Source organism: Phalacrocorax aristotelis, chromosome 6 (assembly GCF_949628215.1).
Source record: "Phalacrocorax aristotelis chromosome 6, bGulAri2.1, whole genome shotgun sequence".
NCBI classification, from domain to species: domain Eukaryota; kingdom Metazoa; phylum Chordata; class Aves; order Suliformes; family Phalacrocoracidae; genus Phalacrocorax; species Phalacrocorax aristotelis.
In genome coordinates this window covers 40,102,964-40,125,369 of record NC_134281.1, presented here as the reverse complement: position 1 = coordinate 40,125,369, position 22,406 = coordinate 40,102,964, and the positions used below count along the sequence as shown (strand labels likewise).

Genomic DNA, 22,406 nt, shown 5'->3' with positions numbered 1-22,406 from the left:
TATACAAGCACTCTCCTAAATTTTAATGATATGAGAGACTTGCATATTAGCAGGAGAATGGACCTGATCACGATGTACATCTCAGACTTAAGTAAGTGTATTTCTGCGTCAAATATGTTCATGACAAATTAGTTGATCGCTCTGACCCTGCTATGCCATTAGGTTCTGCTTCTTCTATTCACATTACATGTAGTAGATAGCCAATTAACTTTGTCAAGAGTTAATGAAGTCAGCAGGAGTGCTTCTTCGACTGCAGGGAACTTTACATCAGGCACCCCCTGAATAGGGACTTACAATGAGTTGCAGAACGTAGCCCTTAGTATGTTTGCCAGAAGTAGATCAGTATGCATAGTAACAAAGTCTTCTATTCTAACATGAATACGGTTACTGAAAGGTAAATTCCTAAATACTGCAGTCTTCTGCAAAGCTGTTACAAATTGCTGAAGCGTGATCTCAGAGGGCATCTACTCATTAACATTCACACTAATGACTTACCTTGTGCAGGCACAATTTATAAATAAGGGAAATCTGTTACGCTGGCAGTATGTACTGATAGTTTATAAGCTTGGACAGGTCTACAAGGATACCAGCATTCCTGAAAATCTTTATGAAGTCTTAATGTTCAAAAGAAATGAACGAGGAAAAAGGTTATCACATTATCTTTTCGCTCCTTTGCTATTTAAACATTATAAATTCATTGTCCTTGAAATATCCTGTGTCTGGCTAGTCATGTATGCATGAATTTTTCCTTCTCAGTTTTTCATATCCTTAACACAGGTTGACCGTTCTCACATATTCAACAGTCACTGTTGAATGCTGCGCTGTAGCTGCTCTGTCAGTGCTGTGTTTTTATTTACAGTTAAAGCTTTTAATTTTTTAAAAACAAAACAAAAGTTTTCTCTTAAGATGGCTTCAGAAGAATTTCTTCAAATCTAGGCACAGTTTTGATTAGTACTTCAAACTCAAATATTTAAGTTAAATCATTCATGTTTTTATCTAAATCTGAAATCTTAAATTCCACGGTTATTCCTTTTTACTCACTAAATTGTTTCTTACTGTGTAAATTTGGCCTTTGAACCAACTTATGTGTTGTGGACTGAGTATTGACATATTCTGCTGTTGTTGCTGAATACATATGATTTATTTTGTCTCATCTAGCTTTTGAACTTCAGTATTCTTAATAGGTTTCTGCAGATTTTAATTATCCTTACTGTGAACACATACATATTATCTAGCTGGAATTTGAATCAATGTTGCCTGACAAAGACATTAGATATTTGGTCTTATGGCTGTGTCTGGTGGTGCAGACTTCAGAAATAGGTGGCTGCACTGGTATAGTTGCTGTTAAACTAAATGTTAAGGTATTAAACTAAAATGTCAACATCCCAGTTACCTGAGCCACAGCAGAGTCCTGTGATTATGCAGAGCCCAGTGAAGCCTCCATTGTGGGGGTATAAGGAAAGAGTAAATGGCAGCAACACCATAAAATAATACAGTTACTCTGAAATGCTTGTGTGACCACATACTGTGTTCTAATGTAGAAAAGTCACAGAATCACAGGTTGGAAGGGACCTCAGGGATCATCTAGTCCAACCTTTCTAGGAAGAGCACAGTCTAGACAAGATGGCCCAGCACCCTGTCCAGCTGAGTCTTAAAAGTGTCCAACGTGGCTGAGTCAACCACTTCCCTGGGGAGATTATTCCAATGGGTGACTGTTCTCACTCATGTGAGTGAAAAATTTCCCTCTTGTGTCCAATCGGAATCTCCCCAAGAGCAACTTGTGTCCATTCCCCCTTGTCCTCTCCATGTGACTCCTCGTAAAGAGGGAGTCTCCATCTTCTTTGTAGCTGTCCCTTAAGTACTGGTACATGGTGATGAGATCCCCTCTAAGCCTCCTTTTCTCAAGGCTGAACAAACCCAGTCCTCCCAGCCTATCCTCGTATGGCAGGCTTCCCAGTCCCTTGATCGTCTTGGTGGCCCTTCTCTGGAATTTCATTCTTTGATAAAAATGCTTTCACTTTTGCAACAGAAAAATAATCATATCTAGTTTTTCTGTGAATGTACATGAACTGTTAATTGCATGAGTGTCACAAAAAGCATTCTGTGAAAATAGTTGAACTACTGAAGAACCTGTGGTAATTCCTGAAGTGCAATTAAATAATGTGATTGCAGTTTCCTAGTTAATTTTCTACCACAGCAACTGATGTGAGTGCATGACTATTTCCATCATATCAATGAAGAAGTATTTTTCATCTTCTATTATTTTAATAGTGAAGATGATGGAACTTTTTCAGGTTTTAATTTCCCTAGTACTTGGTCAAGACTAGTAACACAACCATCTCGTCAACTAAAGAAAAGAAGAAAAAGTGTTCTTGTCATTCATACAAATAATGACACTGGGAAAATTTTATGGCTGTAAAGCAGAATGATGTATACATTTCACTTTCTTTGGCTTCCTGCCTGCAGATAAAGAAGAGGTATGGGAAATTGTAGAAAAAGTGTGAACAATTTGGTGAATATTAGCACGATTTCAGTTGTAGCACATTAAATAAAACATAATTGAGCTCCATTTGCTTTTCAGATAATTAGGAGACATGATCTGAAGCTTCAAGTTAAAATACAGGTTGAAAATACAGGTCTTTTCTGATATACATTTAGACTGAAGAGAGTTTCTAATAACAAGGTAATTTAATTTCAGCTGCAATGCTCTCTTTTTCATCGTCAGAGGCCAGATAAGCTGGTTTCTTTTCTGATCTCTTTTGGGTTTTCTTGCGATTAATTTACACGTGTCTCTTCACAAAACTCTTTCTAAATAATTAAAGGGAGCATCTGAAATGAGTAACAAGCAACATTTCAAATCCCCTGTATCATCCTCTACTTTCAGGAATAAAAAGCAAACGATTTCTTAATTAATCATCAATTAAAATAAACCTCCTTGTTGTCCTAAGTTATTTTGAAAGATGCGCATTTTGGACAAAAAGAAGTCTGTGATAACTTAGTGTGTTGTGTAGCCTTTCTATGAGAAAAAATACCACAAATCAGCAATTAAGATCTTTATAGTTAATATTCTTGATATGTATGGATTGACGAATAAACTGGAAATACTTCTATATAACTCTCAGTTTTGGATTAAAAAGTCTTTTCTAGTCCAACCTAAAGCATTCCATCCTTTGTGTTAATTCCTAGCAGGTTTATTAATACTGTGTAAAAAGGAGAGATTGTTATTCTTTGAGTGATCTGATGCAGATGCTAGTGCTAACAGCTAGAAAAATACCGCCTCAGCTGTATTGGATCTTCTGAGACCTCCATCTCGTTTCAGTCAAAATAAGACCTCAATCCTTTTAACTTCTGACTTTGTTACTGTGTGGGTTTGGGTTGTGGGATTCTTTTGGGTGGGTGTGGGTGAAGAAGAGTGTTCTTTTTCTTTTGTTTTTAGTAAAAGTTTCAGAGACTGTGTTAAAAGATCATCTTGCCTTTCTAGGAAGACTTACACACGTCTATTTCCCTCAGGATCCTGGCTTCAGTTGATTCAGTTGATGTGTCTATTGTGGGAGCTGTTTTCCACTAATGAGATGCACAATGACAGTCTCTCCTGATTGGGAGAGGAATATATGCTAAAGATTTTTGGTTTGTATCTACTTTAAGCCCATACCTTGATAAGCTTTTTGCAACAGAATTACCTATCTTTTACCAGGGGTCAGAAATATCTTCATCATTATAGATTTTCTGTTTTCTCCATGGCACAAAAGATCTTTACTGAGGTTATGACATTGGTGCCTTCTTCTCAAAGGGGAAAGGAGGTAATGATTTACTCATCTGGAGATCTGACTCACAAGGGACCTTTCTTCAGACAGGATGTCAAATGTCTTAAAGTTCATTTTGAGTTACTTTGACTTCTGCTTGACCATATCTAGGTGTCTGGATTGGAGGAGCATTATTTGGGGCTGCCTCCCAGATAAAGCCTACTTTCCATAAAATCAGTCCAAGACATTAGTTAACCCCTGAGGCTACTGCTCTGTCTGTCCCCACCTGCATGAGAACTCAGGAGGTGCAGTATTATGTGTCTGGACATGACACTCTGTATAAACTCGTACACACAGGGCATATAGGCCTGGTTTATGTTAGGTGGACCACGAAGTGGCTTTTTTGCAAAAGGCCCAAGACTCACTCTCTATTGGCAGCAGCCTTGGTGAGATGTATGGAGTTGGGTGCATTTCCAGCTAGATAAAGAGCTCGTTTTCTCCAGAGGCAGGAGAGCACAGAGAGCACAATTATAATATCAGGGTGTTGTAGCTCCGGGCAGTACTGAGATTTCTGTCCTCACACTGAAGACCACATACAGAGCTGGACAAGAGCCTCTCCATTGTTTATAACTGAGGATGCTGTTAGAACGTCTTCCATCCTCTGCAGTACATGACTGACAACTGGCTGGATAAGCACCTGCAGTTTACTTTTGCAGAATCCTGACCGTGGCCATATGGGATTAAACTACTGCAAATGGAAACTTTCATTCTAAAATACATCTTTGTAGACTGGGGATCTCAAACTTTGATTTATCTGGTGATAGGTAGTTCTGGTCAGTTCTTGGATGCATCTCCTTGGCTGTGTTTCTGATCACTTGAATATGCAAGGTTAATGTGTGCATTCTTCCAGCTGCTTGCCGGTCCACCGGACCGCAAGGCAGAAAGACACATGGCAGAAATAATCGTTATGCCCTACCTGCAGATGACAACTTTTTGCCAGGATCTACCATGTCTTTCCATGTGGAGTTCCAAAAACTAACTCTGCCCCACTCTGTTCCTCATGTACTTATGTGTCCTTTGAAAACTCTATCATACATCTGAGATTGCGTGCTGGAGCTGAAAAGGTGAGAGCTCATTGCATCAGTGCCATAACGTTGTGCTGGCTGCTCTATCTCCTCTGCAGGTAGGAAGTGTGTTGGGATTCCTTCATTCTACCACTTTCAGATTCCATATCCACAGTCGGAAGTTTTTCTTCTACCGGTTCGGTTATATCTTGTATTAACATCCTGTCTGGGACAACCTTCAGATCTAATGGCTGCTGAAACTGGCCTTTCTGGATGCTGCCACTGCAGCCAGAATAGTGGGAGTGATGTAGGAGCAGGTGGAAGATCCTCCACTCTGCTTTCTTCTGGGATAATCCCATGTTTTGGGGTGACTCTCATTGCATTCCTGGACTGGTGACTGAGTTTTATTTAGATCAGTCTGATAATAGCTAGCTTAGACAGCAAAATATCCAGAACCGTGACTGCCTTTCACATGCTGACCTTCGGATAGAATTCATTTTGTGATTTTGTCAGGAGAAGACTATTTAGCGGGACTTTGAAGCTACTGACATACAGAGCTGAGAGGTGAAAGTACTGCTATTTTCTGTGCAGGACTGTAATGTGGGTAAGTGGCTCAGCAAGGTTTTGTTAAAAAACCGCAGCACTAACTGTGATTCTCAGGCAAGATGCCTATGCCTCAGTTAGTCTTGCTTGTATCTAGGGATATTCTGACAGCTATCTGGTTGCATTTGTCCCTAGACCTTCCGTGATCTCCTTTATTCTTTCATTAAAGTTTTAGTAAAATCTGGGCCAAGTAACATTTGCCTTAATCTGCTTATTTCTTTGCTTCTCCATTTCTTTATAGCCAGCTTCTCATTCTTCAGATTGACCTAGCCTTCTCCAGTTTACAAGTGCTGCCAGCCCTCTATGTATATTTAATTGTTCCTCTGGAATAAATATATCATTAATGGTTCTGCATTCCTCTGCCTTGTGCATGCTGCATCTGCCCAGAGTCCCGCCCCAGTCTGCTCTATTTGGAGGCTTTATATACTTTCCAAGCAGACTCTAAGAGTGAGGGTATTTTAAAAATTCCATATCTCCAGGTTATAATTTAATGTTCTTATGTTGTCAGCATGAATAATTGGTGATATTTCTCTTTCCCAGTTATTTTAATGGTTGTTACCAGGTATTTTCTCTTGGGAAATCGCTCACCATATTTTTCTGTCCTCTACCTATATCTTTCTCTGGTTAGTCCTGAGGAATAAGTTCTGACACAACACAGTTGCATTTATCTCCTCCCTTTGTTCTTGTAATTGGTAATTGGTCCTTTCCCCCCCACATTAGTGACCTTTTTGTTCTTTGGCTTGTAACAAAAAAGGTCCTCTTAAACAGAGTAGAATTAAATGGAATATGAGTTTGGTTTATTTACAACACATTCCACTTTCGTGGCATAATCACAAATGCCAGACTAGTTCTTTCAAAAGTGTATTGATTTTTATTGGAATAGCTAGACTAGGGGCTAGAAAGAAAGAAAACTTCATAAAATCATGCACCTGAAATAAAAACCTGTGTTCATCATTATGTCAAAAATGGAACTGTTGGTTCTTCCTATCTTACAGTAAGTAGTTTTATTTTAAGCTTATAGCTTTTGGAATTTTCATGGCACAATATTGGGATTCTAGGCTCAAGATAGAGAAACTAAAGAATTCCAAAAGAGTCACCTGTCTGATACAGACAACGCTCATAAATCGACTCTGGAAATCCCAGACGGGAAGGAGAAAGAAGAGCATACAAAAAGCTCAGAGGTACAACAAGAAACTTAACATGCACTGTGCTTCCAAGGTGGAGAACATCACACTCTGCGACTGCTATGCACCTTTTTATTTGTCAAAAATAGTTTTGCATAAGCTTGTTACACTGCACCAGAAGGTGATTGTGCTGCACTGGAAACATGCCGTTGCACTATTGTTAGCTTTGACCTGTATGTAGATCACTACTGTTATGTAAGAAATACCACACAACAAGGGGTCTTTGCATGTGGAAATAGTTTGAAGTCTTCGATATATTACACCGTGTAAGAATCAGTGTGTAGCTATACTTGCTTAAACGTTAGCAGTGAGAGGATTAATTAAATGGGCTGTGAAGATACCTGTTCTTTGCTGTTTAGGTATGCTACTACCTCCAGTAGAACACCAAATGCAGAAGGATTAAAATATCTGTTGTGTAAATATAATAATATTCTTCAAGGATAAATGACATGGCAAATACTTCTACAAATCTGTTTCCACTGTTACTACAAAAAATAGTTTATGGAGAGTAAACCTCTGAAAGTTTTCTCCTTATGAGTTAAAGCAAGTAAATTTCGAAAATATTGTAGCATTTTACATTTTAATAATGTGGTTTTGATTTTGGTACTCCATTTTAAATTGTTTCTCTAAATATTACATCTCTTTCCTTTATTGACTTCAGTCTGCAAAATCACTGGAGTACCTTTAACAACAAAATGTCAGGGTACAGAGATCCTCATAGTGTCTCCTTTAGTGTAAGTTCCCTCCTAAATATATTTCTCCTAACCATTTCCTTCCTGGTTTATACTACTAATTGATTTTCTCCTAGTATCTCTCCCAAACTTCCTCTTTTTTACTAGATACTCTTCTCCAACTTCCATCCTCTTACAAAATCACAGCTTGTCCTCTCACTTCTGAGATGATGCATGTTCCCTGTACCCCTCCCCACAAGGATCTTGATTGTCATTGGCACGGCTTCCCAGTGTTGCCGTGCCCATCTCCATCAGTTCCCTTTCCATTGCATTTCCTTGAGCCCATGCACCAACACCCACAAAGTGTGTTTCCCATATTGCTCGTTCTTCCACCTCCCTTTCCTTAAGTCCCCTCCTGAGGGCTGTGTTACCAGTATCATTCCCCCAGTGTCATGCCCTACCCTCTTCTCCCCAAGACACCTATCTTGAGGTCAGCGTCTTTCTCACTTCTGGACTTTCTTCCAGGGGTAAAAAATGCCATGGATTCCCTGTTTGTGTCTTCATTCCCTTCTAGCTATCCTATGAGCCTAATTTAAATGTCCTAATTTAAAATATCTCTTTCTAAGACTACATCTCACTTTCCACTTTTTAAGTCATGTTATTTTCAGTTTATATCTGGTTGCTGGGTAGAACAGCAAAATGGTTGTGCGGGGCAGTCTTTGAAGGTCAGGATTTGCTGAACTCTCAATGAGAACTTTATGAAATCTGAATCATTTTAATTTAGCAAATATCTTCAGCAACAAAGTAATTTTCATTAAATATAGCTATAGGGACACTTGAATCTATGGAAGGACTTGTGCCATGAATAAATAAATCAGGAATACTTACTCCAGAAATAAGAAGTAGTTGTTTATTCTAAACTTTATTTATTTCTACTGGCAGCTTGCATTTGTGACCTTTACTTCATCAAAAATGTTTACAGGGCCTTGATATATCTTGCAAGTTCCATCTGTTTTGTCCACATTTTCAGAATGAACACATCACCATAATTTTTACAAGTGTTTATGTAGGACTAATTAGAATTTTCAGCTGATATATCAGCATGAGTAGACACTACCCGTATGGTGGGGTTTTGGTGTGTTGTCACATTCATGAAAAGAAGGCTGTGAAATATTTTTTTGTTGCAGTTTGAAGTGGCTTCTCTTTCCTGTGTTTACTCTACATTATTATATTCCTCAGGATGCCTTTGGACATCCCGCCAGTGAGATGAGGATAGGGGAACTTCGTCCTTCCATGCCAGAGACTCCGTTGTACCCACCCAAACTTGTTCTTCTGGGTAAAGAGAAGAAAGGTACTAACTTGACTTAGAACATTTTAGATTAAAGCATATGTAATGTACACAGATAGGCATGTTACTTAAGATGTTCTACACTTCACTTGGATTTTAAAACATATTACGTGTATATTTGTGCATGTGTATATATACATCCGTAGTATCAATTTAAAAATGTTTTCTGGAGTTTAGTTTTCAGATACTACATCCTGAAAATGTTTGCTGTGTTTTGTTTCAGAATCGACAGATGAGTCTGAAGCAGATAAGATCCATTGTCTGAATAACAGCGTTTCCTCAGGCACTTACTCAGACTATTCCCCTTCCCAGGCTTCCTCAGGGTCCTCCAACGCGCATGTTAAAATGGGGTCCTTGCAGACAACGGCTAAAGAAGCAGTGAATAACTCTTTGTGGGGGAACAGGTGTTTCCTTTCTTTCTTAACACAGCTTCTGGTTGCCTTTCATTTTATGTTGTCATATGCATTCAAAGTGATCATATGCTATCTGTTAAGGCATTCAATTACAAAATTACAGTGTTTTTACCCCAGTTGTGCAGAGGTGTACACAGCTGTTCAAATCCAGGCTGTGCAGAGTTGGCCACGCACTCGCACTCCATAAATGTCAGTAATTCTACAGCTGGTTTTTCAACTATGTGCCGTAACCATGCATTAAAAGTGCCTAGTAATTGGGCTGCAGTTATTCTGCTCTGTGTGGTCCTGAGCTGCAGCTGGCTGTAGTTTAGCATAGATAGCAGAGTGTATGTCTCTCATATTATTGCTGTCCTGAGGCTCACTCTGCCCTGGACCTCCAAGAAAACACAGTTCTTTGAAAGTTGTAATTTGCACTGTCTGTCAGCAACCTGAAAACACTCTCGTACCATACCAGAAATACCCTGCCCTGTCTATTCCTGCTATAAATCACCTAATGTAGTTCCATCCTAAAGGTAGTTCCATCCACAGGCTCTTCCCTATTAAAAAGAGCTGGAGCCTGCTCACTAGAGATGCAAAAAATCTTGATGCTGAGAACACTCACAAACTGAATCTGGTATTTTTGTTTAAAAAAAGAATCATGTAAGTTTAGAAAAATCTTCCCCTGTTCTCATAGAAGATTATTTTTAAAGCAGGAAAATATGTTCAGCTGGATTTATATGAACATGGCATTGAGCCACCCAGGACTTTTGACTGACTTCTTAGGTTCTCTGTGTATGTACTTACAGAATCTGTGCTCCAGTGCAAAGAACTCCTGCACGTATTCATGCCAAACCAGTGGCACAAGGTGCACATCCCATAGTACCATCCCAAAGTCAGGGTATAGATTGGAGAATACTAGATAGGTTTATAATTGCGTCTTTCTGATGACTGCTTATGTGCTCTAATAGAGGACATTTTATCGTGTTTTGTTTTGGTTTGTTTTTGCAGGCTGGCACAGTCATTTCCTCAGCCCCTTGAAACAAAGCCATTGCTGAGCCAGCGGGAATCCACTGCGGCGGGGAACCTGCCACAGCGCACCGACAGGCGCCCACTGAGCGACACCTTCACCGACAGCTGGAACGACAGCTCGCATTACGATAACACAGGGTTCGTTGCAGAGGAGAACACGATGGAGAATCCGAGTGCTAACCCCCTCCTGAGCACGAAATCCAGAAGCACATCTGCGCACGGACGCAGGCCGTTGATTAGACAAGACAGGATAGTTGGCATTCCGCTGGAGCTGGAGCAGCCGACGCTCAGAAACACACATGAATCTGAAGTGCCTCCTCCCAATCCTTGGCAAAATTGGACCAGAACTCCTAGTCCTTTTGAAGACAGGACAGCTTTTCCTTCCAAACTGGAAAGCACCCCCACCACCAGCCCTTTGCCTGAGCGGAAAAATCATGTCAAAGAGTCTCCTGAAATGACTGGCACCTTCACTCCAGGAATAGCATGGGAATATCATGATTCAAATGCTAACAGAAGCCTCACAAATGTCTTTTCCCATATCCACTGTCGCCCAGATCCTTCCAAAAGCGTTATTTCAATCAGCAAGAGTACAGAACGGCTTTCTCCAATGATGAGGGATTTAAAAACTAACAAATTTAAGAAGTCACAAAGTATCGATGAGATAGACATTGGTACATACAAAGTGTATAATATACCCTTAGAAAACTATGCATCTGGTAACGATACTGTAGGAACCCACGAGAGGGTGGACAAGCTCCTGGGCCCAGAGCACGGCATGTTGAGCATGTCCCGCAGCCAGTCGGTCCCCATGCTGGACGATGAGCTGCTGACATATGGCAGCGTCAAGGTGCAGCCGCAGCAGAAGTCATCCGTCACGAAGAAGGTCTACCAGTTCGACCAAAGCTTCAACCCGCAGGGAGCAGTGGAGGTCACAGCGGAGAAGAGGCTACCGCCGCCTTTCCAGCTCAACCCTGAGTACATTCCCCAGCAGAGTAAAAACCTGCCCCAGGATCTGGTCAGCCCAAGGGCCTACCGCGGCTACCCCCCCGTGGAGCACATGTTCTCCTTCTCCCAGCCTTCGGTGAACGAGGAGGCGGTCAGTGCCCCCTTTGCGAGCCAGGGGTCTCGGCCGGGGTTCTTGAGGAGGGCGGATTCGTTGGCCAGCTCCACCGAGATGTCCATGTTCAGGAGAGTCAGTGAGCCCCATGACCTGCCCCCGAGTGATAGGTATGGCAGGCCTTCGTACCGAGGAGCTGTGGAGCGGCAAGGCAGTATCTCGGTCTCTGAGTCTCAGTTCCTCAAGAGGAATGGCAGGTATGAAGATGAGCATCCTTCCTACCAAGAAGTGAAAGCCCAGACTGGAAGCTTTCCAGTTAAAAACCTTACACAAAGGAGGCCGTTGTCTGCAAGAAGCTACAGTACAGAGAGTTACGGCACATCGCAAACCAGGCCGGTTTCAGCGAGGCCTACAATGGCAGCTCTGCTGGAAAAGATACCGTCAGACTATAACTTGGGTAACTATGGCGACAAGCCTTCCGATAACAGTGATATAAAGACAAGGCCTACCCCTGTGAAGGGAAATGAGAGCTGTGCTAAAATGCCTGCTGACTGGAGACAACAGCTACTTAGACATATAGAAGCTAGAAGGTTAGACAGGGTATGTTTGGCACTTCTCTGCAATTAATGCCTTTAGTTGTGTGTTTCGGTATTTCAAACTATTTGCACATACAGTGGTAACCACCAGAATTCCCAGTAATGAAATTTTTGCATTGGTGTCAGAGGAACTGGCCCGCAAAGGGTCTGGGGTTGCTCAAAAGCAGCTGGAGTGAGGGGTAAATGCGTGATAAAGAGTCTCTGCATGAGTAACGCACCACAGTGCATGTTACTAATGTAGTAAATGCTGCAGCACTGTCTGAAATAATAAAAACCATAAAAATCTCTCCTTATCAACGGATGTGAACATGCTGCTGAAGTCTACCACTTCAGTAATGACTTCAGAGCTTTAAAATATGCCAGGTACATCTTTGCAGTAAAAGTCAATAAAGAAAAGTATCACAGATAAAAAGTAATGTATTTTAGCTTTCATATCACTGTTAGTGGAGGGGATTTAAAGGTATCTCTTACCTCTGAAAAATATCACTGGATATACACTGCCACTATTTTTAACAAGGAATATGATTATAACTCCTTTTAGCAGTAGGAAGTTATGCTTATTTACCTTCTATACAAAACAGTACAAGTACTATAGCGCATGATTTCAATAATGATCTTGACTTTTTAATGACCTACTTCATGAATCGGGTTTACTTCATAATCTGAAGTGGTTGTGAAAAATTACTGTCATTCAATGCATAAGTTAGTTTCAAAATGTGTCCATATATCTATTTTATGCTAGATGCTCGTGAGTTTGGTGTTAATATATTCATTACCTTCCAGTTGCTCGGATGTGATGCATATTAAAATAATATTAAGGATCAAATGGATAAACTTTAAAAACTGGCTTGAAGGCTGAAGTTTTTTCCTGACTTCAGCTATTTTCATTGTGTTGTGTAAAACTGATTGGAAAATACATAATACCTAGGCAAAATATGCACCCCAAGTAGAGACATTTCTGGTGGAAAGAAACACTTGCCAGATGTTGTTTGTTTCAGAAATATCTTTACACTTAGTTTACAGTGTTTTATTTGCTTAAGAAATACTTTCTCTCGTGGAAGGCTGACACTGGTGATTTTATCTAGTTAAACTGAGTTCATAGTAATCCCTGCAGATGCCAGCGAGCTAGTTTCTGGTTGTTTACAATGTACACACATTGCAAAGCTCTAAGAAGCTGGGCTGTCTAGTGGAGATTTTGCCAACGAGAATGCCTGGGCACTGTGCTGCAGCAGCAGCTGCTGCAGGAGAAGACGCTGCCCGTCTGCCCACGGCCAGCGAGGTGCCAGTCTGTGCAGGACCTGTGTACCTGCTGTGCTGGGCCCAACCACAGCTTGTCCCTTGTGGGCAGCTGCTAGCCAGGGAGCAGTGGCGAAGCTCATAAGATGGTGCAGAGCCTTCCTGTAGAGGGTTTTTTCCTCTGCCATTGATGCTCTTTTGTGCTAGATACATGTTTTCTGGCCCATCCATGGTTGCGCAGACGCACCAAAATTTGGCCATATTTGCAAAATAAAGACTTGTATTGTGTTATGTACTGCAGTTTTCAAACTACAGATAATGACATATTTCATCTGCTGTCAGCGTTGAAGTCTTTTATGGTATCCATTTTATGTATAATTAGCAATGTATTTGCTTCCGTGTGACCCAGTGCATGCATCAAGAAGCTATTTATTCCTTGGTACTGTTCGTTTGCTTAAACTAAAACTTTGTGAAATTAACCATATATGTGTGATACTTAATTCAATGAGCATGTGTGTTCATATCCTGTCACGTGGTTGTTTCCTCTACTCAGACCGCTGCTTACAAACACAACACAGTTAGCCTTGGCATGCTGCACTCTGGAGGTTTTTCAGCAATGCATGCCGGCAGAAGCATGACTTTAAACTTGCAGACTAAATCTAAATTTGAAAACCAAATGCTTCAAGAGCTACCTCTACCGAAAGTAAGTATGGGATAGCCAGCATATACCAGCATTACGAAATAAATTAATAATACTCCTTGCTTTTTCCTGGTTTAGCTTTTGCCTATTATTCATGCTTATATTATACACAATCCAAAAAGCAAAGATGATAATACAATTTTCCTGCTCAATAATCTTGCTTTTTGGATTAAGTAGCTCACATGGCTGTCATTACTGCTTTCTGCTCTCGTGTTAGACTGATGCGATCATTTTTTTCAATGACTTAATCTGTGCACAGAAATGGAGAACATGTTTTGTTTTGTGACTGTTTGATCCTTAGAAAAATTAACATAGAAATGTTTAATGTGCATTCAAATAGGCTCCAAGAGGCAGGGATTTTAACATATGAACTTGAATTGGTTATGTGGTAATAGTTGATGAGTTTTGAGTCGGTGTCTACCACACCTAAACGAATTTTAAACTTTTGTTGCCTATAGAAAGAAAATAATTTTCTCAATTTTTACTGTTTATTTTACAACTATTAACGATATATTGTTGATAAGTACATGCATACAAAATTATATACAAACAAATGCTTGATGGGAAAAGACCATATGACAATCCAGAGAGGGACCTTGCTGAAATATTTTCGGAGTATCAGAGAGGGGATGCTGAGATCTTAGTCTGTGTCACGTATGGCCACAACGGAGTCACAGCAACAACCAGTTGCCAGACACTTGCAAGCAGTCGCACTGTTGGGATTGAGTGTAATGGCAGGGGGCTGCTGCAGTGCTAGAAGTGACGAGCATCGTTAAGTGTCATACTGCATTAGCATCAGTAGCTGTTGGTACAAGTTAGCAGCATCTCTGTGAGTAATTAAAGGGTGACAGAGCATAGATCTAGGCGCTGAAATGTGATCATCTGTGCTGTTAATTCCTGGACTAGCCTCAGGCGTGGTTTGGCCCAGGCCAACTGGCACCCTCCCAGGCAATCCCTGGCCGGCCTCTGGAGCCAGCACTGGCCAGAAATTCCCAAAGGAGGGTTTCAGTGCCTGATTCAAGAGTTTGGATCCAAGCCTGTTTAAAAGAGAAAGATAATTTAATGGCAGCACCATGACCAGATTGTGCTGGTTGGCTGGAGGACAGGCCTTAGCACTGCTTAGCATACTAATACAGGCATATGCATCGTACACTGGATTTCCAAGCAAAGCTGTGATAAGTTAACAGTGCACGTGTGCATGCGCGCGTGCACACACACACACACACACACACACACACACACACACAGAGATCGTTGTCAGGTTTCTCCTGCAGTAACTTACTTATGTTAACTTCATTTACACGTCCTATGCAGCTGTCCCTGGGTTTAAAGAAGTCCTGATGTCAGTGTGTGCTTCTCTGTTGTTCAGTTGATGACATCCAGGTGACATCTTAACTGTAGATATGTGTGTGTTTGGACACAGACAGCCTTCCAGTGTTGGTCATACTGTTTTTTCTTTCAAAGAATTTGTTTGTCTACTTGGGTATATACTGATTCTTGTCACAACTCCTTGAAAGAAGTCCATTTGACATCAGCTGCAAATAATGGTACTATTTTTCCACACACATTTAGGAATAAGGTATTATATATCATTTTAAGAATTTTAGGCTGTAGATGAATATGGATACTAGTGAATATATGAATATATATGGACATCTGAGGAAATTCATGAAACTGTTTAAAGTTACATGTTTTGGGGTGTGGTCTTATGTGAATTATTCTGCTTTATATTTCGCCAGCATTTCATTGCTACAAACCCATATAAAATGTGATGCTCAACTGCATGAAGGGGGTGTATTCTAATACTGTACTGTTTGGAGAGCAGTGAAAAATTGTTGAACAAATAATATGAATGTTTAGCATTGTTTAATTGTATTCCTTCACATGTTCTAAAGGATTTGCATTTCTTAATGAATCCAGGCCACAGCAGCTTAATATTTACCTCTTGTTCTTCCTCTTTCTTGTGGCCTAGATTCAAGAGAGTAATGAGTGAGATCTGTTTGTCCAGTGGAAGATCAGGAAATCAAGTATAGCAATTACTTATTTTGAGGAAGTTTATTACATTGATTCTGCTCTATATATAAAATGTTTGAACTGCTGCTTTTCATTTTTTACCTGGACTTAATAGGCAGGTAGTTTGTCTGCAGTCTGTCCGAGCTCTGTAAATGAATAATATTACAAGAAAACAAATTCATTTTACTGCAGAAAATGAAAAGAAAAACCTGTTACCACAGAATTTTCATATTTATTGAGAAAGCAGAAAGCACCCTCTATATTTTTTCTTTTTCCATTTTGAGTGCGAACTCACCTCTGCGGATTAGTCAGTTGCTTATAAAAACGGCACAACACTGTCTGCAGTGACAAAAGAAACACTTTTCAGAAGAAAGCTTTCAATTTTTGGCATCCATCTCACAGTTATTTTAAAAGTTTATTGTTTGGTGCACTTCATTCTCAGAAGTGTACAGTACCACCTCCCTTTAGGAATAATCACTTAGGAGGAAAAACAGAAGTTCCCTCAGGAAGCTGCCTCATTAATCCCCTCTGTCTCTGCATGGTGAAGGCACATAGCACGTTTTATAAATTTGTTTCTCTGGGAGGTGAGCATATTTCCAGCGCAGCCTTGGGCACCTTGGTCTGTGGGTATCTCTGGAAGGGATGATTCACATCACAATGATGATGGTCTTTCTTTTCCATTGTATTTTTACTAATACTCAGAGCAGAAATTTTTGCAATTGTACTTTTTCATTTTAGAAGTTGGTTGCTGTCCTGGTCTCAGGTGGTCTACCCCCCCCATTTGGGTGAGGGTTATGTGGGGATGTGCAGCAAGCAGGCAGAATGGCTGATTCCTGAGTTTACGTAGGCACAAAGAGCCCTACCTGGGCCCAAACTGGGACCCAAATCCTGAGATATGGACAAACAGGGTCAGCATGGCCGGGGCTGGGAAGCCTCAGCATGGGTAACCCCTGGCAGTGTGTTCAGGCAGGCTGCTCACAGTCCTGGACGCCTGTCTGGACACAAAGGTTTAGCTGTGTGTGAGGGACTTAAAGCCATATCGTCAGGTTTCATGCATGTCTGTACGCCAGCGTGCGGCTCTGGGCCCAAATTTGCCAGCGTTCGAGAGTAGTGTGCTGTCTGAGAGAGCAGCAGAACTGCCGTGTCAGGCACTGGGACCAGTGCCTGTTGAGCTGTGAGGGGTAATCTATGGAAAAAGTGCCAAGATTGGTCTCATTTTTCCATTTTTAATGTGCATAAGGAAAGCTCTATAGGGAGGTCTTGTAGTTTCAACAGGAAATTGTTTTCTAGTGGTTTTTAATATAAGGAAAATCACAACTTTCCTGATTTTTCTGGAAGACTTCTTGAATGATGAGAGAATTAGTATGAAAATTTTCTCTGATTTTAAATAATTATGGTTGAATTTTTTTACTTAACCTCTGAAGAGTGATTTAAATCACAATTTACTTCTATTTACTTTTAAAGGACTTTTAAGCTTGCATAAAAAGAAGTTCTTAAGTGGCCAGTTAGCAGCTTCAGTATTTCAAAGCAACAGTTTCCTTTGTTCTTCAGTCATCTAAAGAAGTGCTTCCTGATTTTTTTTTAATCTAAGATGAAGAAGAAACTGCTTGAATGTCAGAGGGGAAGAATAGACTTTTTTTTTTCTTTGCAGATTACCATTACTCAGAACTGAGTAAGCAGTTAGCTGAATAAGCATTACATAATGCTAAGTGCTGTCAGTGGTAGTAGTGTGTTGGCATTTTGGAAAGTCTGACACAAAAAAAACATACCCATGTTAGCAAAAGTCCTCAAAAGTACTGAATGCAGGAGTAAAATAAATGGGGAAAGTGGCAAAGAAGAAACGTGTAAAAGGAGAGAAAAGTGGAAAATAATAATGAAAGTGTCAAGCTCATTTAGGAAACTTTAAATGTGTGTTATGTTCATTCATATTCAGGGAAGCATTTAATTACTGCTTAACATTGTACATATGATACCCTGATAACTTAGAACAAAACCAGCCACAGCCTAGAGAGAGGTCTGTGTGAAGCACACCACACACAGTAATACACAGAGCATAGTGCAAGGTAAGAGTAGTCACAAGTTCAATATTGCCAGTAAGGAATCTTTTCTGAAGAATATACAAGCATATAATTTATCTTGGTGGCAAATACTTAACAAAAAGGTTTTTGATGCTTGAATGACCAGTAAGAAAGTTCTAACTCAAATGATTAATGGCAGACTGCACGTTTAAATGTGGAACTTTGCCAAAATTTGTTTATTTGAAAACAATGAGTTACATTAAATTAATATTTTCTTTTCTCTCATCATTCATTATTCTCATTATTTCTCATATATATCTTTCAAGAACTCCTGCTTGCAGAGAGTTCCACAGCAATGTGATTAAAAGTTAATGAAATATTGTACAAATTTAAGAGGATTTCCATTTTAGCAATGTTGTGTTGCAGTTCAGCTGGGTTGATTACTGAAATAAATATGAGGACAGAGTTTTCTGTTGTGGTGTGTCGACTAAAGGCTGCCCTACCATTTCTGCAACAGACCCCGTCGCAGCAGAGCAGCATTCTGGACAACGGGCAGGAGGAGGTGTCTGTGAGCAGCCAGTGGAATCCCTACCCGCTGGGGCGGCGGGACGTGCCGCCCGACACTGTCACGAAGAAGGTAAGCAGCACGGCAAAGCTGCTGGCATAGCTGCGGTTGTCTTCCCAGCAAATCACTGGAAGGAGGAGAACAGGTTAATGAGGACAGGTTTGGGAAATGCATATTTTTGTTTCAAAGTTTAAAGCAGTAATCATTATGAACTAAGGATTGTATTTTCATGCCTGCAACCCATTTTTGTATTTATGCAGATGCTAGTCGATAGAGTGTGAAATGGGCACCGTGGGCTTGGCAGGTGTATTTCTGCACATATCAGGCATCCGTCAGCTCCCTCTTGTCCTGAAAAGTCTTCGTACAAATGTTTCATTTCAATTACATTCTTCAGTTCACAACAAAAATAAATGTGTCAAGATGGAGGCCAGCCCAGTGTCTGGACAGTTACAGATATTTTCACAGAGACATCCTAGGCACACATCATCTGCTGATAAACTCACTAGAAAGGGGTCTAATTTCTAGTACCTTGTGGTGGTAGATATTAAATTACAGTGCTTGCATTTGGCCTGTTCTGTGAAAATACTGGCTGCTCTCTTGCAGCCCCAACTTGGCTCTGCTCATCGACTGAGAAACTGCCATTTTTAGATGCTCTAATCATAAAACTGGAGAATGGAGGATCTTGACAAACTAAAATGTTTTTGCAATCGGCTTTAGAAGGTGGGGCGGCACATGTAAGCAGCAATAATTGCATTGATTGCTATCTATGTGGAGATCGGTCCTGCTTGTTCCTGAAGTGAAATCTTACGAGTGAATAGAACTGGTGTGAAAGTTGTAATGTGCACACTAATAACTTCTGTAGCGTAATTAACTGTCAGCACCGATGAGGCAAATATCTCCCTACTGGCTTCCACATCTTTTTACCAAAGATAGTTTCAGAAGGAGTAGCCCTTGCCTTAATACAAAAGTAGCAACAAGAGATACACATGTACAAGAGAACTGCTTGAAATGGGAGGCAAAAGCCATTGTACCTAAAGCAGCCCAGGGTCTTCTTCCCAGGCATAGGAAGGCAAGGAGGAGGGGGCCCTGACGTTGTTTGATGGAGTTGGCTCTGACAGCCAAGTTATTCGAAGGGTTTCTTTTTCCTCCCATATGCAAGAAACTAGGATAAGGGATTTAAGAGGAGTCACTGCTTATCTTCACTGGCATATTGGGATAAACCCAGCTTTTATCCATTCACACAAACGTAACAGAGTCTATGTTGTGCATTTGTGCATCATCAGTGTTACTATAATAAGAAAATGCAGATTCTTTTTTGTTCTGAATATTTCAGAATCTCGCCGCTCAGATGTGGTAAGTGCAAACATTGCATAACCGTACTGAAATCTGCTTAACTCAGTGGAGCAATCCATTGTTACATCCGCTGTCAGCTACTTTAATTATACTGTAAATATTGGACACTGAGCTGAAAATTATTAACTTCTGTGGTGGATGTTAAAGTAAAGAATACAAATGAAATTGGGGAAGCAGTCTGCATAATCAAGATTTTTTTTCTGCAGAATAAATAATTACCATTGCCAAGAAAGGCAGCTTATCCACCTCCAGCAAGAGCCACAGTGTGAATACACAAGAAGTAGTGATATGATCTCTTCAAAGTCTGTTAACAGCAGTGAGAAAAATGAATTCTGAAAATTGTTTACTCACCATCCTCAGGAGGTGGTTTGCAATGTGCTGTTATGACAATGCTAATCCATTGAAAGTGACCTAGTGTCTTGGTTTCCCAGCATCTGGGGATTAAAATACTGCAATTATTTGAAGTCAGACTCAGGAAATCTCCTATAGAATTGAAGTTCAACATTACAAACAATTAAATGGTGTAAATATAAATTGTAGTATATGTTTTGGTTTTCCACTAACATAATAGTACTAGTGTGAATGGACACCTGCAGACCAGTGTCACTACATGGTAGAGCTGTACTTGGGAAATCGCTGGAAGAAGAGCTGGGACTTGTTCTTCCAAGGGGAAGAGCATGTACACAGATGGACTCTGTACTCCAGCTGATGTAGTACGTCTATAGACACAATAATACATGTTCCTAAATTATCCACACGTAGAGTGCTACTATACATGTAGTGGTAGCTATTTATGTGTCTTATGTAGGGTGGGAATACTACACAGTAATTACTACATAATTATGTGGGGTGTGAGTGGTTGTTTCTGTCCTTTTTGCTGTTCAGAATACAGATTAAATGCTAGTTTTATTTTAAGTATGATCATTTATGTGATCATCCCATAATTTCTGGGCTATTTCTCCTATGGAAAAGTTGGATATTCTAATCTTGAAATTGAATAACCCACTGATTTATTAGAAGACCACGGTATTTATACTTCCTGGAAGATGACTTTTTCTGTCACGTCAACAAGACCGAAGTCAGCTACCTGCCTGATTAAATCAGTTGTATTCTGAGTTAGCTGCTCCTCCATAAAAAGGGAAGGGTTAGAAGTGTGGTGTGGGATTACCAAAAGGGAACCTGGAAAGCACTCCTTATGAAAAAGAGAGGTTGAAGAGTGAGAATGAAGATGGAAAATTAACAGACACCAGGCTGGCCAACCTGGGTGCAGGGTGACGACCCTCTAAGATGATGAGCTACACAGATTTGGGGATGCATAGGACTCTGTTAGTTGGCCTCTTCTGCTGCAGGATCACAGCAGCCCCCATGAAGGCTGAAGCCATTCAAACTCTTAGAGATCCTTGCATGGACTGTAATGGTCTCAGTGGATGTGGAAGGAGCATATGCTATGGAACTGGAGCAAGGCAGCTGCCTCAAAACCGGGACACATAAAAGTGTCTGAGTCACCATTTCTCTCCCTTTCAACTTGTGAGTATTTCTGTTAGTCGTGACTGAGAGGCTGGAGGCTCTTTCTGTTTTGTTGCCATCATCTGCTCTTCAGTACGGAGGTCTTTTAACCTGATGAAGATTTGAGGCTTTTCAGTGAAGAAGCAAAATTTTTTTTAAAATTTGAAATAGGCATCTTCCTCTGAGGCAGGCAATGCACCTGCTGTGGACTGCTGTGGTGGATATGGGATTGTATCTGGGGCAAATAGCAGAATTAATGAGATTCTGCTTTCTTTAGATCCTCTTGTGGTGAGTATCTGACGCAACAGGAAGTACAGAGCCGTGCTGCATATGGTCACCTGCTCACCTTGCATCTCCACAGTGCAAGGTGAAATGGATTCAGCAATCTGCTGCAGGCAGGGCTTGTTGCTGCTAGGTTGTTAATGAATAGCTAAAACATCTGTTTTGAGCATTTTTCTTCCCTTCTGATCTTGGATGAATTGAAGATCTCTCTGACCTGTAAAGGGGGATGTTCGCAGTAAAGACTGACTTCACCAGGCTATTCTTGGAGTAAGTTTGTCAATGTCTATTAGGCACTTTCATGTACACAGGTGAGCTGTGTTTTAAGAAGAGTTTGCGGATTGAAGATTTGGGAACAAGGAGCAAGAGACGACTCTGTCATTACTCACTTTGGGACTATCCCTCTTGTACTACAATGAAGAACTGTCAGACGTAGTCTGACCTAGTCCCTTTCTTCAAATGTAGTCAGCAAAAAAATAAGAGCAGCTCAGTTTTGCTTGCAGCCACTGTGTGTCTTGCTGGGATTCTGTATTCAGTGACATGAGTAGCTCCAACTGTATCTGTATTAATGATGTGTTGTGCAGACAAATCTTGGAAATCCATTCAGATGTATTTTTGCTATGGCAACAAGCAATTCATTCTAATGCCCTGGCTGCTATAACTTCTGAGGCCAGATGATTGGCCAATGGGTAAGAAATATTTTGATCTTTTGCTGTATTAAATTTAATGTTGTCTAAAATACAGTCTCACAGTTGGTGACTCTTCTACCAGGATCATAAAGGTTCAGTAGTACTGAGGATTAGACCTTCATGATGAGATGTGTTTGCGTCATTGGTTGGTGTAAACTTAATGTGAAACATCGTTTAAGTAGGTCTGTTTTGTCCATGGAGACTTGCAGATATTGCAACATGCAATCATAATGCTTTTCCACATTGAGGCTGTTCAAATAATAGCACTGGTTGATGGGTACATTTAATCTGAAAACTCTCAGTAGTAACGGTGTGATATTTTGTGGAGGTAATAATATTCGATCATACAATGGAGCATGA

The 22,406-nt window shown here is 40.5% G+C and overlaps 1 protein-coding gene across 3 annotated transcripts in view; it reads left to right on the top strand.

The window, feature by feature from the left end:
* Nucleotides 1-22,406, top strand: part of LRRC7 (leucine rich repeat containing 7) — a 106,461-nt gene that overhangs the window by 66,165 nt on the left and 17,890 nt on the right. For 2 of the 3 annotated variants that reach the window (XM_075097300.1, XM_075097299.1), the window contains exons 16-19: nt 8,505-8,616; nt 8,837-9,017; nt 10,014-11,691; nt 18,172-18,291. In XM_075097300.1, coding sequence (XP_074953401.1) covers nt 8,505-8,616; nt 8,837-9,017; nt 10,014-11,691; nt 18,172-18,291 — 2,091 coding nt within the window. Of the gene's footprint in view, nt 1-8,504; nt 8,617-8,836; nt 9,018-10,013; nt 11,692-13,476; nt 13,627-18,171; nt 18,292-22,406 lie in introns of all 3 variants that reach the window. The other variant, XM_075097301.1, reaches the window with a different exon arrangement.